At 41.2% G+C, this 16,649-nt stretch overlaps 1 protein-coding gene across 1 annotated transcript in view; it reads left to right on the top strand.

Moving 5' to 3' along the window:
• Window positions 1–16,649, top strand: part of LOC128734731 (uncharacterized) — a 64,845-nt gene that overhangs the window by 23,132 nt on the left and 25,064 nt on the right. The window contains exons 2-4 of the mRNA XM_053829059.1: window positions 6,998–7,128; window positions 13,157–13,320; window positions 13,730–13,904. Coding sequence (XP_053685034.1) covers window positions 7,011–7,128; window positions 13,157–13,320; window positions 13,730–13,904 — 457 coding nt within the window. The 5' untranslated portion in view covers window positions 6,998–7,010. The remainder of the gene's footprint in view (window positions 1–6,997; window positions 7,129–13,156; window positions 13,321–13,729; window positions 13,905–16,649) is intronic.

The raw sequence follows: 16,649 nt of genomic DNA on the forward strand, positions 1-16,649 counted from the left end.
AAGAGTGTAAGATACTTTCGGTAAGCCGGAAATATGCCAGTTTTTCTCTGGATATACTGAAAATGGCCATAGAAGAGGCCAAAAAGAAAATAACCTCACTTAGAAAATTGACCAGGAATATGACTGTGTCTAATTACGATCACTCGTAACGTAATGAACATTCATATATTACGTAACCAAGATATCGATGATTTTCAACTCTCCTGCTCCACTTCATGACGCGATTTTGCATAGTGGATATACGGCGTGTAATACGTTGTTACACAACCTCCCTAAGTGCGTTACGTAATATGTGAATGGTCCTTAAAGAAGGCAGCTTTAAAGGATCCAGGCAAGGAATATCAACTGCATGAATAATATAAAAAGTTTCTGTAATTTCCGTTACGGCGCTCATAAATTTTTTTTCACCAACGTGACATAGGACATTTATGCGTATATTCATAGCAAAAGCATTAAAAATCGGAAGTCGGATTATCATTTGCATATTCAAGTCAAAAGAAACTCATACAAATCGTTCAATTTCCAAAAAATATTGCTTGTTGCAAGTTACCCCGTTTAAGGGGTTACCAGTAACATATTAGTTAAAAAATTCTACAACAGACAATATTGATCGCATATTTTTTCTCAATATGTGAAATTGTTCTATGCTAGACCTAATAACTTGTATTAATTAAATGTCCTCAAATGTACTACAGACAAGTTTTCACTTGTAGTCATAGTTGAGAACTGTTGCAAGTTACCCCGTTTGACGGTACTTCAGGTTTTTCGCAATATAGGGTAAATTAGCCATTAGTGGACCAGCTAGTACCTGAGTAGTTTTCTTCCACGAATTATTTTAAACTGGTAACGCTAAACACGCACTTACAATACGAGTAACTTTCGATTAACGCTAAAAACAATGTCAATTTATGTTGCAAATCTCTATATTTTCCTCATTTTTTAAAACAAATTAGAATGTCCGTTTTCCTTTTATGGACCTTTTGGTTTACAATAGGATAGCGACCGGGTCCGTTATAGGAATTATAGTGCATGTTGCATGATAAGGGACCCCTAATAGCAATATATTTTGCATTGTTAATCGTATAATGGACCCTCACCCGTTAAAAATGTCGATTTTAAGGCATTAATCATCAAATGCGGCTAAAACTTTGTAATCTGAATTGTGTGGCATGTTTAGTACGTTCTGTTTCATGTAATATATCCTCAGAAATAAGAAGTACAAGCTAATAAACGCCGAAACTGCCCGGGGTCCATTATAGGTAAAGGGTCCACTATACGATAACTTACCCTAGCCATTGTGATTACTGACAGCTACCGTACGCACACTATGCCCCGTATACGTACACGCGATTTGTTGCTGCTGCTATTGGTTTTCTATGACGCTGTTCTAGGGTTTTTCAAACTGGGGGAAAACAACCCACAAATTATCAAGCACTATCAGTATAAAAAACGAAAGCGTCAAGTGTTCTTTGGTTCGAATTCATACTTGTACCACATGTAATCACTATCCTATACATCTTCGTCGTTTTGTGACTACGCTGATTATTCAAATGAGAAGGTGTGTTCAAAATATTGGACAAATTTTTGCTTAATTTTCGTTTATAATATCAACAATTTTTCAATTTCTTCCAGGCTTGCGCGTTCATTTTGACAGATTAGTTGTTTGTGCTAGAATTTTCTTTCTTAAGAGTATGATTTTTTTTTCAAGAATATACAGTTTTAAGAGAGTTTTGTGGAAACATTGTCAAGATAAATCCATATTACAGAAGAATATTATAAAGCTTCATCAAAAATATTGTCTATCATTTTGAGAGAGCTAAAAAACATCTTTTAAAACGAGAATCAAAGCAAAGCCTAGGTGCTACATTCCGTTATCGAAACTTAACCTTGATCCTATTGACTCTAACAGCCGAGATTCGAACATACAACGACTGGCTTATTAGGCCAGCGTCATAGCTCGAAGCCAACTGGGAAGCGAGAATCAAGCATCGTTCAAAACCTTATTGATAGGGTAGTTTGATGAGAGTTTCTTCAAATATGCTTTAATCATCCTTCAGAATTTTAATAAAATAAGACAAAATTTACTTGAGGAAAACCATTACAAAACCTGATAGACTCTGCAAATTCTGATATAACTATGTACTACAGTGACTTTGGTAATAAACGTTACGTTGTTGGCAACACGAAGTATTTCGCTTCCAAAAATATACTTAAATAGCAATCAATTTCCGTATACATGTTTAAAATGACGCAAAATTATGACGTCAGTGTGTGAAAGAAAAAAAGTTAAATTTACAATTTAAGGAACTCGAAAAATGAGTGTACGGAGTGTTTACGCTTCTAGTACGAAACAGAAATGGAAGTTCAAAAAAGGTACAGTCATTCCACAATTATGGCTCGTCGCACTACAAAATAGATTATTAAAATTATCAAAATAAATAATTTCCGAAAATTGGCGAAAAAAAGTTTCATTTTGCATGGAAAATAATAACGTTCCTTTGAAAAGTAAGAATAGATAGAGTAAGATAGATTTGGTTTTCACGATTAAACATTCAGTAATAATGCATAAAACACTTTCATTTTTGTTTGATGATTTAAAAAATCTCATTGTTTCTTTTGTGGCACCCCCCCCCCCCCCCCCTCTTTAGTTGCCAAAGACATCTCTATAGTTTGTTAACAACAATTATTGTTCATGTACAAATTCGACTTCTTTACCCTACCCGTTTCTTTGAATCACAGTAACCGATCATCGGTCACGCAACTTTACTTATTGCAGTTACTGATACATCTTACGACGTAATTTACCTACGCTACATGATCGTATACAATACAATCAAAGCAGCAGCGCAGTGTGTCGCACTACCCTCTGACCAACAACTAACAAATCTCACGGACCGGACTGCGGAACACATCGTAGATATGTATTGGAGTTGGAGTTACCGTTTGCTTCGTGCCGGTAGAAGGTTTAAGAAAAATAATAAACAAACAAACAAACTATAGCAAACATCTCGACAGGCAACGGTCGACATATGTTTCGACTTTTCGCGTAACATTTACGACGGTGCGCGGTTTGACGATATCGCATTGGAACGCAGTCTGCGTAGGAGTTTGTGATCTTACACCAAGCCATGCGTGCGTTGTCAGTTCATGAAGCAACCAAAATGGACAATAAATAACTAATCATATGTTTGGCTAGTGTTTTAATACAGTCGTTCGAGAACTGCGCTCTGTTGGTGTGCCAACCTGCTCCACCGGGTATGGGAATAAGTAATAACCAAAGACTAAATACGAATGAACATTACGGACGGGAGCCAACGCTGCGCTGCGTTGAGGTGATAAATTGCTTTTTGCGGAAATGGAAACAAATTTCATCAGAACTGGCTAATAAATGACGACACTCGTTCGGAAGGAACGTCCAGCCGGACGAGCGGACTTCTTTGAATAATTGAAACAACGCCGCCCGCCATCCGCTGCCGTCGCCGGACGATGGCTGCATGTCGATGGAAATGACGCCGACGCGACGGTGCGCATGGCCTTTATGCTCGCATATGGTTGGAAATTGCTGAAAATCTCGCCACTTGCACCGTACAGTTGCTCTGTCGAAACTAGGAAAACATGAGTAATTGTGAAAACAAACCAATTCTTTGGTTAAAATTAGATTTCGGATGCCGGTGCTCCGTCGGGAACTTAACCGGGTGGATTTTCAACTGCATTTCTATAGGACCAATAACCTATTTATTTTGAATACTTCAAACTTCAAATGAAATATTTTCTTTTGCAACTACAGTGTTTAGTAACATTAGTGCCGTTGCCCATACCGTAGAATAATCATTGTTTAGGTTTATTATCCCTAGGACGGGGAAGATTTCTTTTATTGCTCTTTACCCAAGCTGCGAGATCCGCCGAATCGCAGATTTTGGTGAATCTTTGAACCACAGCGGACTGTAATCAAATTTCCAATGAAATGAAAATCCAATGAAAATATGAAAAATACCGTTCACATATCAACACTAACAGTTTGGTAGAAAATATCTTTCAATTAATTTATGAATGAAGAGCCATGAAGAGCTCACACAGAAAAGATAAAAGGGAATACCCCATGGGCGTACCTTCGTCGGTTTAAAAAATTTACACTTGAAGGTGAAATATTTTTTTCCCATACCTAGACTGGTTAACGAAAAATTCTTGTTTATCTTTTTATGCAAATAACTTTCGCTGTGCTGGAAAAATAACCAGTCTTTTAAAATATTCAACGTTCAATAGAACGTTCGGCGACAAAGCTGTCGCCATGGATGAAACTATTATCTCCCCTATATCGATATATCTCGAGGACTCCGTCGTACCCGTCCCGAAAAGCTTGTTTTTCTTGCCACATGAATAGTTCTGTTGCCAAAACACGATTTTTTCGTGAGCTCTTCATCGAAAACAATTTTGAATCTGCTAAGAACCTTGCCACGCCACGAGTAGGAACCCCGCAGATTTTGAAAGCCCCGGGATTTGATTGAAATTGGCATTGGTATAAGTTTTTTCGTCGAGTAAACACATTTATCGCGTTATCTACTTGCGCGATAATACTTGTAGTCTTCCCGAAGACCTTTCCTTGGAACCTTTTCCGTTCATGATTTGGTCTTTGACGCATTTATTTTTAGCCTAATCATTCTAGACTCCGTCTGGCATAGATTGCTTCCGCCGTCGCAAAGTTCCTGGCTTTGATATCAAAGTGATCTGTAAAGCCTAGACGTTGGACACTCTTGGTAAAATCGTGCCCCCCGATTCGATGCCCGCTCGTCAGGTCACCCCCTCAAGAGCAATATGGAACAGCATGCAGGATAAGCCATCATCTTCTGCCATCACGTCTCGAAGGGGCTTGAGAGTGTCCCCGAGATGCGCACGAAACACACCGCTCGGTTCAATGTAGCTCTGACTGACCACGTCAATTAGCCCGGAAAACCGTATTCGCACATTATCTGCCATAGCGAGTCTCGATCGACTGTATCGTATGCTGCTTTGAAATCAATAAGATAAAGATGTGATGCGCCGGCAAAAAAATGCATTCAATTCACAGCTCCTCAATAAACAGAATGACATTTAAACTACTCTACGTCAAAAAATACAGTTTAAATTCAATTCAGAGATGGGTCTCAATATGCGCTACTCCCAAGTAGCACGCTTCTACCACATTCAATTGAAATAACTTATTTATGATTTGTATTAGTCATATATCAGTCACTAAAACTACTTTATAACAACTGTGGTGCTAGGGTCGTTAACTCACTCTTTCCGCTTATTTGATGCAAAACACTTATTATGTAAAACGCTTATTATTGAGGAACAGTGAGACAAAATGGTATTTTCATATTTGTGGTAGTAACTAATGTGGATTACAACCAAAATGACTGATTTTTTTTAATGGCTAGAAGGGAATACCTTCCAAATGAATTTAAGAACTCATTAGTCTTATAGAAAATATGCAAATTTTTGGAAAAAAGTGACTCACAGTAGACGACTTTCCCCTACTGCATCGCTTGAATAGTGCGGCGACTGCACTTTATTTTACAATCTTTGCCAGCTAAGACAAGGACAACCGGCGTCATTGGCAGTCAGTTGCATTCACAGTGAACTGCCCAGACACAACGATATGACATCATTTCGCTGTCATAAACGAGTTTAAGTTCCACTTGTTAATCCGTAAATTTCATCTCATCTCTACGAAGGCGCTGCTGCAGTGTGTTACAAAATGACAAATGGCAAACCGCGTTGGTGGATCTCGGAAATATCATTACGGGATCGTCTCCCACGAGCTAAACTGATACACGACTGAACACTTTGAGGATTAAAAGTCGCTTGTATTTCTTAGAAATGACCCATAAAATGTGAAAAGATCAAACACATGAGAAACGGTTGTTCAACTTCTAAACAACTCCAGAGTCACACTTCCGGATATGCTTAATCGACAGATTTTGTTTCCTATTTTTAGGTAAATATATGTCAAAGGAATTCCTTCGGAATCCAATGTCAAATGTTTATTTGTTTGATAAAGACCTATCACGGTGGCCAACTTCCCGAAACGAAAAGAACGACTTATGTCACGATCTGAAAGCCTTACCCGTTCGTGGCGCATTCGGAAATTTAGCCCATATCGGGTTTGTCAGTTCCGTTACCTTGACTCTCCGGTGGCGGTGACTTGGACGAAATCGGAGATTCGCTAAATAAGGAAAGACCGCACGTCGGCCTCACTCACGGTCAACAGCAGCGCCAGTAGCAGGGAGGTTTACGGCAACAAGACACGTACGTACTTAGCTCGCTTTCGAAGGGAGTGAGTGGAGATGACGAAGCACGGCACCGCTGAAGCGAACATCATGCTCGTGAAGTTGCGCTACAACTGTTGCTGTTGCTGATTGGTGTGTGACTTTTTTTCTCTCTCTCGTCTTGTTGCATGCAACCTTGGTCATTGAGCAGTTTGTTCAACTTTGCGACCGGAAGCTGACACCCGCAGTCGCGAAAAGGTGCTTGCATGGATACTGTGAAATTTGCAAACATCCGTTAGATCATTCTATCCCAATCGGTAAACAAAATATGTAATAACTTGGACTTTTATTAGTATTTTCTTAATAATACACGCAAATTGCGGAATTTTAGTTGTAAACTGCAGGAGGCCCATCGTTGAACTCGATACTCTCATCTTTCCAATTAAGCACATGACGTAATACCACGATTTCCATTGAATTGTGAACGACCATAATCGCCCACATTGTTATTGCTTTCGATTCAGGGGAGTGCTCTAGAGAAATAAAATAAACAACTTGAGATCACCGAAATGACACTTCAGAAATCTCTTTGCAGTTGTGAATGCAAAAAAAACTCCACTCGAGAATGATCTTAATACAAGGTTTTGTTATGAAAAATTGACAGTGTTTGGACAAGTGTTGCATTTCACTGTTTTTTCGTAGTCAGTTATACTGATACTGTCTAATCGGAGATATTTTTTTTATTCCAGAATTGACTGAAGCATGACAACGACTCGAGAGCGGCGAGAAGAGTACCACACTTCCAACGTGGTTCGCACGTTATCCCCTTCCCGGCCACTTTCCCCCGGTACGCACACGACCGAGTTCGATAGCAATTTAGGTAAGTTTTGTTTAACTGACTAAAATTATATAAGGAACAACACTAAAGTACATAAAGGAGCAGATTGTAATTATTATTCTATTCTAATAAAGATAATCAAGGACGTTTCACTCGAATTCCTGTTTCGGCTCAAAATAACCTTTTGCGATTTAGTTGTTTGCTGTTGATCAACTATTGATCAACTTTGCCAGTTATACCATTTTACTTAAAGCCCTATAATATAAAGTAGATATGGCACTCTACAATAACGTAGTTTTAGCAACATTGCCACTCAATAACTGGACCGGCAGCCCGGAAATGTTATCAAGAAGGCATAAGTAAAAAAAGCAAAGTCGTGGGCTTAAACCGTCATTAGACATTACCCTTCTTTATCGACAGACTTCGCAGCCGGCTGTTTAGAGTACAGGAAAATTACGGGGCCAGTGTAACGATCCTACTGACTCTATTAAGCAAGCACCGCCTAGCTGAGATTCGAACATGCGACGACTGGCTTGTTAGACCAGCATCGTACCTCGAAGCTAAGTGGGCGGAATTAAGGCGGAAGGCATAAGTATGGAGTATATTGAGTATTGAGTATAAGCATTGTTTTTATTTTGAGATCGAAAGTTGAGTATCGAAAACTTGGGTCTCATCTATAACGCTGCAAAAATCTATGCAGAATTCAATAATATCCGGTAACTTAGAAAGACAATTACCTATGCATCGTTATATCGTTGTATATCGCGTACGATTTGCCACCTAAAAGTGCTGTCCCAAATCATTTTTCGCCGACTATCATCAATTGCGAACAGATTTGTGGGAACTTATCAAGCCGGCTTCGTCTAGGTCTGTTTGCAACGGATCAAATATTTACACTGTGACTGATCCTCCAAAAGGGCCGTGAATACAGAGTTCCCACGCAGCATTTGTTCGTTGACTTCAAAGCCGCATATGATACCATCGGACCGGATTCGCCAGCCACGTAGTCTACGTAGGGTCTGCAGGTCGCCTTCCACTTGATCGATCCATCTTGCTCGTTGCGCGCCACGCCATCTCGTTCCAGTCGGATCGTTATTAAGAACTTTTTTAACCGGGCAGTCGTCCGACATCCTCACGACATGCCCAGCCCATCGCAGGCGACCGATTTTTGCGGTGTGAGCGATGGGTGGTTCCCTAAGCAGCTGATGCAATGGTTCATTCGCCTCCTCCACGTTCCGTCGTCCATTTGCACTCCGCCGTAGATGGTGCGCAACGCCTTCCGTTCGAAAACACTAAGGGCGCGTTGGTCCTCCACGAGTATAGTCCATGTCTCATGGTCGTAAAGGACTACCGGTCTAATCAGCGTCTTGTAGATTGTTAACTTCGTGCGCTGGCGAATTTTGTTCGATTGCAGCGTCCTACGGAGTCCAAAGTAGGCACGATTTCCTGCCATAATGCATCTTTGTATTTCTCTGCTAATGTCGTCGTCTGCGGTAACCAGTGAGCCCAGATACACGAACTCTTCTACCACCTCGATTTCATCACCGTCTAAATGAATCCGGGGAGGGAGGTCAGCATTCATTTCTCTAGAACCTCTTCCTATCATGTATTTTGTTTTCGATACATTAATGACAAGTCCAATCCATTTGGCTTCAGCTTTCAGTCCGTTGTACGTTTCCGCCATCCTCTCAAAGGTACGTGTAATAATAATGTCAACGTCGTCAGCGAAGCCAAGAAGCTGGACGGACTTCGTGAATATCGTGCCACTCGTGTCTATACCCGCTCTTCTTACCACACCCTCCAAAGCGATGTTGAACAGCAAACATGAAAGCCCATCAACTTGCCATAACCCTCTTCGAGATTCAAAAGGACTCTAAACTGCCCCTGGTACTTGAACTCGCCTTGACCAATCGCGTTAGTTTATCCGTAAATCCGTAGTAGTGCATAATCTGCCATAGCTGATCTCGATCGAACGTGTCATATGCCGATTTGAAGTCGATAAATAAATGATTCGTGGGCACGTTGTATTCGCGACATTTCTGTAACACTTGCCGAAGCGCGAAAATATGAGCCGTGGTGGCACGGGCACCCATGAATCCCGCTTGATATTGCCCTACAAACTCCTTTGCAAATGGTGATAATCGTCGACATAAATGTTAGGAGAGTACCTTGTAGGCGGCGTTCAATAGTGTGATTGCGCGGCAATTACAACAATCCTACTTGTCGACCTTTTTGTAGATCAGACACACGATGCCTTTCGTCCACTCCTCTGGTAGTATCTCCTCTTCCCAAATCTTGACAATGACCCAGTGCAGCGCTCTAGACAGTACGTTCCCACCGTATTTCAGCAGCTCGCCGGGTATCCTGGTACACCTGGTATCATTGTCCCCCATTACCAGTGAGCCAAGATAGACAAATTCGTCGACTACCTCAAACTCATCGCCGTCCATCATTATACTACTGACCAACGAGCGTCGGTCGGCCTCGGTTCCACTGGCTAACATATACAAGGTGTGTAATAAGTTCGAATACACTTTAAAAATGTGTTTAAAAAATGAAAATACAAGATATTCTTTTCTGAGTCAATTATTGAGAATCTTTACGACAAGTTTGGTGGAAGCACCACCCCTTTGTGCTTTATGACGAGCTTAAGACGTTTCTCAAAAGAATCACACGCGGTCCGCCTGGTCGATGGGCATCTCGTCCTAGACCTTGGAAATGAGCGTGTTACATTGGTCCATAGTGCTCACTTTATGTTCGCAGTTTGCACTGCTTGGCCAGCATATACGACCATACATAAAAGTCCAGGGAATTAAGATCCGGGGAGCTGAGAGGCCACAAAGTCTTAACGATATTCGCCGAGTAAGCCGGTGCGCCGTCCTGTTGAAAGACGTAATGATCTTTCCCGTAGAGGTCACGAGAGGCCGGGGCCACATCCTTCTCTAGAACCTCGGTCTTATAGTACGCGGCGTTGATTTTCACGTTTTTCTCGATAAACACCAGTGGAAGCTTCCCACGCTGGGATACGGCTCCCCAAACCATCACCGACGCGGCGCTCTGGAACCAAGGGATGTTTATGTGGGACTGGGGGATGCTGGTCAACATAGGTGTCCACAGCCGATCATTTTGGACATTGTGCGGCTGTTGCAAGATGAAGAGTTTCTCATCAGAAAACACGAACTCCTGACCAGTGTGCCGCGAAATTTTTCGTTGTAGCCTTCGTTGCCCCGTGAACCTTGCGTTTCTTATACGGCTTGCATCCCAGGTCCTTCGCCATGATGGTGTGGGCAGTTCCGAGCGACACATCCAGGTCAACAGCGGTCTTCCGGATCGAGCGATTCATTTTTTGACGAACCCGCTCCCTTACCACCTTGATGGCTGCTGGCGTCCTCGCCGAACGCGGCCGCCCGTTACCGACGGATGGTGTTATAGATGGGATTTCGCTACACCCCGTGGCCGAAATATGTCGCCTGGTCGCTCACCTCTCGCAAACAACTTTACTACGGCGTTGCGGTACTCCTTCATCGCGCACGATAAACAAATAACAAATTGCATCAAGTCGACAACTTGCGCGTCGGTTAGCCTATATATAAAGCTAAAGCTGACACCAATACCAATATACAGAATGCACATGATGCGCACTTAAGCAACGATGAAAAGTTGCACTCGAACTTATTGAACACCCTGTACTTTATAAGCTTTTGACTTCACTTTGTACTTTGTTTCAGACGTATATACCTTTAACATTCGCGTCGCGCTTTAGTCTGGTGTACTGTTCAGCCACCGCCACACATGTTCTGCCATAATATCCATGTCATCGGCAAAGCAGACGAATTGACTAGATTTGTTGAAGATCGCGCCCCGTGTGTTGATATCCGCACGGTTCGTAACACCTTGTCGCGCTATGTTGAACAGCAGGCATGAGAGATCATCACCTTAACGAAGCCATCTGTGTGATTCGAATGATCTTGACAATCCACCCGAAATCTGAACACTGTATACCATCCATCGTAGATTTAATCAATTTGATGAGCTTTCTGGGGAAGCTATTCTCGTCCATAATTTTCCATAGCTCTTTCCGGTCGATGGTATCATATGCGGCTTTGAAGTCAACAAACAAATGGTGCGTGAGAACTCTGTATTCTTGGCCCTTTTGGAGAATCTGCCGCAGCGCAAATATTTGATCTGTTGTAGACCGACTTTCGACGAAGCCGGCTTGATAAATTCCCACAAATCTGCTCGCAATTGGTAATAGTCGATATATCATAAATGGTGATTAACCGCCTCTAACAGAGTTATTAGACGTCATTTTGCGGCTCCTAACATGGAAAACACGCTCGGAAGATCAAAAGAGTCCCGCTTTCCTGTTTGCATAATTGCTAATGACGTTGGTTACTCCATCATTCTTTGGTAATCGCATCCCAGCGGAAACGTTTTAGACATGGGGATGTTGTATCACTTAAGTACACCAGGAAAAGAAGTGGACCGAGATGGCAGCCTTGTAGCACTCCGACCCAACTAGAAACAAAGACAAAACAAATTATTTTATCTTAACGAACATATTCCGTCCTATCCCATATTAACACGACCAAGAGTGATTGCAACAGTCTATTCCCGTTTTCTCGAATTTTGCTATGTAACCATTTTATTCAGTCCGACAGATCAATATAAATAATAGCAGCGCTCTGGTTCTGGATAACGCCAAGTGCATACTGTAGCTCTATACACTCTCAATGAAATTCAGTGATGACTTGAAAATTTTCAGTCGTGAGGTAAATAAATGTCATCATTTTTGTGTGTTCGGATTTTTTTGTATTCCACGATTATTATAGTAACTTCTTGAATTCTATAATATTATATATTATAGTCTTACAAAAAAACCTTGTTTGATGTTTGAACTCATAGCAAGGCATAGCTAGGGTGCAAAATCAGCTCCATAAACTGCTTTCATTCCGAATGATGCTAAGCAGTTTTATAGTCTACAAACTATCTCGACTAATAGCTGCCGTCCGTGGACATAAAAGCTTTCATGTAATGAAAATGTTTTGCCATGTGTGAATGCTCATCACAGTGTTTTTATTATGACCCACAATCTGCAAAAACAGCAATTTTCCAAGATCGTACACATCTGGTGCATATCAAAATCAAAGAACGCGTCACTTAGCCTTCCTCTACGCCGTTTAATTGGTACGCATCTTGCCTTGGCTGGGGCTATCAGCCCGACATAAACGTCTATCATCTGGCAAAGCAATCTATTACTCACTTCACCGACCAAGGTAGCATGATGAATGAAAATCTTTCCGCCGCAATCTCACCAATCAGCATCGACCATATCTCTTATTACCACTAACGAGAAAAGAATCTCATTCCGGTGCGGTTATACCGATCGCATCGTTGCACTGCATTCAGTAGGTCGGATTGTGCAAGCCAGCTGAACCGTGGCAGCTACCCTGGTATTTCCAGCATCCTGCAGATCTTTTTTTTTCTCCCATTTCCAACTGCCAGCATCGAGCACGAGTCAATGGGTCGACTCAACAGGAACATTCATTTTCAGTCAAACAAAACGGACCATCGGGATTCTTCTACTTCGATAGGCAGGCCGCAGCTTGCTTCATTTTGCAGCTCGACTGTTTGTTCATTTACGCTCCACAAACAGGTGGCTGCAGCTTCGGAAAACTCCTCCCTTTCCTTGACCCTGTTTTCTTGCTGACAACACGCTTATGTTCAGTGAGACCGGACAAGATGGTGCAAGAGAGATTTTTACTGTTTCTGTGTCCACTCAGTACTCCACAACTCCAATCTTATTGACCTGATTTGGGTAAAAATTCTACTTAATGGTTAGGTTAACGAATTACATTTTACCTCACAATTGCATGCTATGCAAAAATATACAACACATGATGAAAAGATAAAATCAACCCAGAAAACATTTCCAAAAATTCTTTTCTCCTCAGATGCAAAGTGTAATTTAATAGCACTTCACCGGTGCGATTTATAGTCTAAATATAAACACCGTTTTAAAGCAAGTTTTCACATTTCTTTGTCATCATCTGTTTCCTTCCGCTAACAGATAATCTTCTGGAGGACCTGCAAGCGAGTGTTTCTCGCCCGGGGAGTTCGCTAGGACAACCCATTACCGGCGGTTACACGACAACCCGAGAAGTGCAGTATCTGCAGCCTGCCAACGTCACCACAGTTGCCCGGGAGCGGTCGCTCAGCCCCAGCATGCACACGGTAAGCGCATGCAGTTTGCAGCCAAGCTGTTTTTGCCAGTGTTTGAAGTGAATGTATGTAATGTTTATATTGCGGTTAAATTATATATCCTGTATTCCAACTTTTTTCCTTCTATAAATGAGTTTATTTTTTTCATTTAAGCATTTGGTTTTATTGTTGTTTGCATTGCTTAGTTTTTACGACCTTAGAGTAGGTTAAACAGGGTAATGTAGGATATTTAAAAAGTATATTTATTATGCGCCCAGAGGTGGGGCAACAAGTTTTTCAACTACTGGCCTTAAAGTGCCCTTAGGCAAGGCCTTGTTGAATATTATTGCAGATTTACAATCGTTCTAGTAAAAGTGATGATTCAATATTTCCCCTAATACGATGTCATTTTTTCGCTCTACCCATTCCAACCCACCGGCAGAACGAACGGAAACTGTACAAGACGGCCAAATACGAATACAAAAGCAGCAGCAGCAGCGGCACAACGCCAGCAGCCGGTTCCCAGGGAGTTAGCGAAGTGTACCAGCGCAATATCAATCAGCTTGACACACTGCTCAACGATCTCGAACGAGAGCGAGATTCTTCCTTGGACAGAAGTAAGTTGTATATTTTTCGCGGAAATTTGTCACCCAATCTATTTCATTTTATTTATTGAACACAAAACTCAGGCGCAACAAGTTACGCGACTGCGAAGATGATGTCGTTTGTGATGTTTCGGAATTGAAAAACAATATTGATTTCCTCGAGTTCGCAGAAAGATTAAACCCCTTCAGGGTTATCTTCTTAGTAATGTAATAGATTCATTTTCATCGTAAATAAAATTTAAATTCGCACCTATTCAAAATGTTAAAGCCACAATAAACAACGAGCGTCGGCGGCGGCCAGCGCATGACGCCGTTTCCGACATTCAATGAATGAATAATCATCGCTCTCTGGCTATGAAAAGTGATCTTCAGGCCGATTTCACACACAACGCGTGCAAAAGTGTTACAATGTCATCCAAGTTCTAAATTTAGCGGTCGTGCCGACCGAGTACCCAAACCAATCCTCATAGACACATTTTACAGACTTGGTAGACTGAAAATTTTCTGAAAAACGAGATGAATTTTTCGTAGGGAAACCGACCAGACAAACCAATACTAAAGAACAGAATCTGACCTTCGTCAGCCAGAATCGTCTACTGATGATTCACTGCAACCGGTCGGAAAAGTGTGTGTTTAATTAAATGGTTTTCAACTGGCCGAGAGCCATGTTGATGTGAAAGCCTTTGTTTATCTCGTTGTTGCATTGTTTTATTGAAAACGAATAGAATGGTTCAAATAGAAACTCTCGCGAAACAATATTAAAAGTGTACGATGCAATGAGAAAAATGTGTTGCTGAGAAAATTTACATGTAATTTTATTACAGAACTTTAATCAAACCAGGCATCATGAATTTTCAAAACAGTCAAAGCTTACAAAAACCTAAATATTCTTTTCGATTATAACTTTAGCATTTGAAGACTAGTCATTAGCGAACGATTTTTCCTTAAATTTCCATGATGTGAATCATAATTTTTCCGACATTTTATCAAGGGTTTCTCACTTACTTTATTTGACTCTACTTTAGTGGTGACGGTCCATTATCGATCATGCGCCAAACGAATTATGGTCCTCCAGTACTGTCGGGGCCGGGCTCCAAGTTCCTCGTCCTCCGATCGTCCTCGATACCGCACATCCATCGAATGCGGGGCCTACCCTGAAATATATGGGATCTTTCTAGTTCTCTGCTGAAAATAGTTTTGGGTACCATTTCTGCGGACATTCTCGCCACGTGCCCAGCTTAACGCAGCCTGCCACCTTGTACTACTTTCACTATATCAGCATATTTGTATACTTGATTCGTTTGCGCCACACTCCATTTTCTATTTTGCTACCAATTATATTAATTGCAAAATTTTACGCTCAAGAATCCTAAGCACTCGTCGATCAGCTTCCTTTAGCATCCATGATTCATTGTCGTAAAGGTCACCGGAAGGATTAGTGTTCTGAAATGGAATTTAATAATTACGGGACTTCAGTTGGGAACGTAATACGTAGAAAACCCGGTTCGTAGCTGCAATTCGTTGTTTTACTTCACGGCTTACATCGTTGACAGATGAAAAAGTGCATCCCCTTGCTTGAGCCCATCCAACGCACAATGGGCAAAAACGAGCTCGTAATCCTATGTATTAGAAGCCGCTGGTTTGGGATCTTACAAGATATCAAATCATGATAAAAGCTAATTAAACAGTATAAAAACTTATTTGCCGCCCGTGAAACGTCAAATAGCTGCCAAATTTTGCCAAAATATACGAAGAATCAAATCCCATCCATTCCATACTGTGCGAAATACAGGTATAGTTCATTTTGCCCAATCCATGAAACTACCACACATCGATTAACCGCATTTTTTACATAAGAATAGGTAACTTGTAAGATTCCAAACCAGCGGCTTCTAATACATGGGATTATGAGCTCGTTTTTACCCATTGTGCAACATCATGAAAGCGGCTAAAGTCTCACCCGCTATCCTGACGTATAATTTTGACCCATCAAGCGTAGCGTAGCGAATCGGCTTAACTAGCTTCGTCGGAAAATCGTGTTCTAGCATTATCTGCCACAGCTGATATCGTTTGACTGAATCGTACACCGCCTTTAAGTCCACAAACAGATGATGAGCCTGCAAGTTGTACTCCCAGAAATTGTCCAGTAACTGAGACAGGGTGAACAGTTGATCCGTCGTGAAACGACTCCTACGAAAATCAGTTGGAACTCGCCGACGAAGAGCTCCGCTAACGATCTCAATCTACAGAACAAGATACGGAAGAGCACTAGGGCTGTCGGTATTGGGCGATTTTGGTGAAAACCGGTATTTCGGTATCGGCGTAGATAATACCGGTAATACTGGTAAAATACCGGTATTGGCAGATTATTCGAAATCAAAAGTAATGTCGATGTTTTTCAGTAAATCTTTTTATATTGAAACTTTAGCTTCTGTACTGTTGCTTAGCAAAGTAGAATTTAAGCAGATATAATACTTTTAGCGGTTTAATTCCCATACTAGAACGAATTTTATTGCCAACACTTTTGAACACAATTGAAAAAACTTCCGCTTTCATCGATATCGATCAGGAATTTTCCTTTCATTTCTTCAAATTTATAGTAGGGAAACCCGCCTTTAATTATTTACAAAATATCTTGTACAGTTGGATTTCGAATTTGGCATGGTTCGATTTTGGCATGCCTCGATTTTGGCAACAAAAGTATTCGTTTTTGGCAACACAAGATATTTTACTTCCAAAAATATGCTTGAATATCAA

This window comes from Sabethes cyaneus, chromosome 2 (genome assembly GCF_943734655.1).
Source record: "Sabethes cyaneus chromosome 2, idSabCyanKW18_F2, whole genome shotgun sequence".
Classification (NCBI taxonomy): Eukaryota; Metazoa; Arthropoda; class Insecta; order Diptera; family Culicidae; genus Sabethes; species Sabethes cyaneus.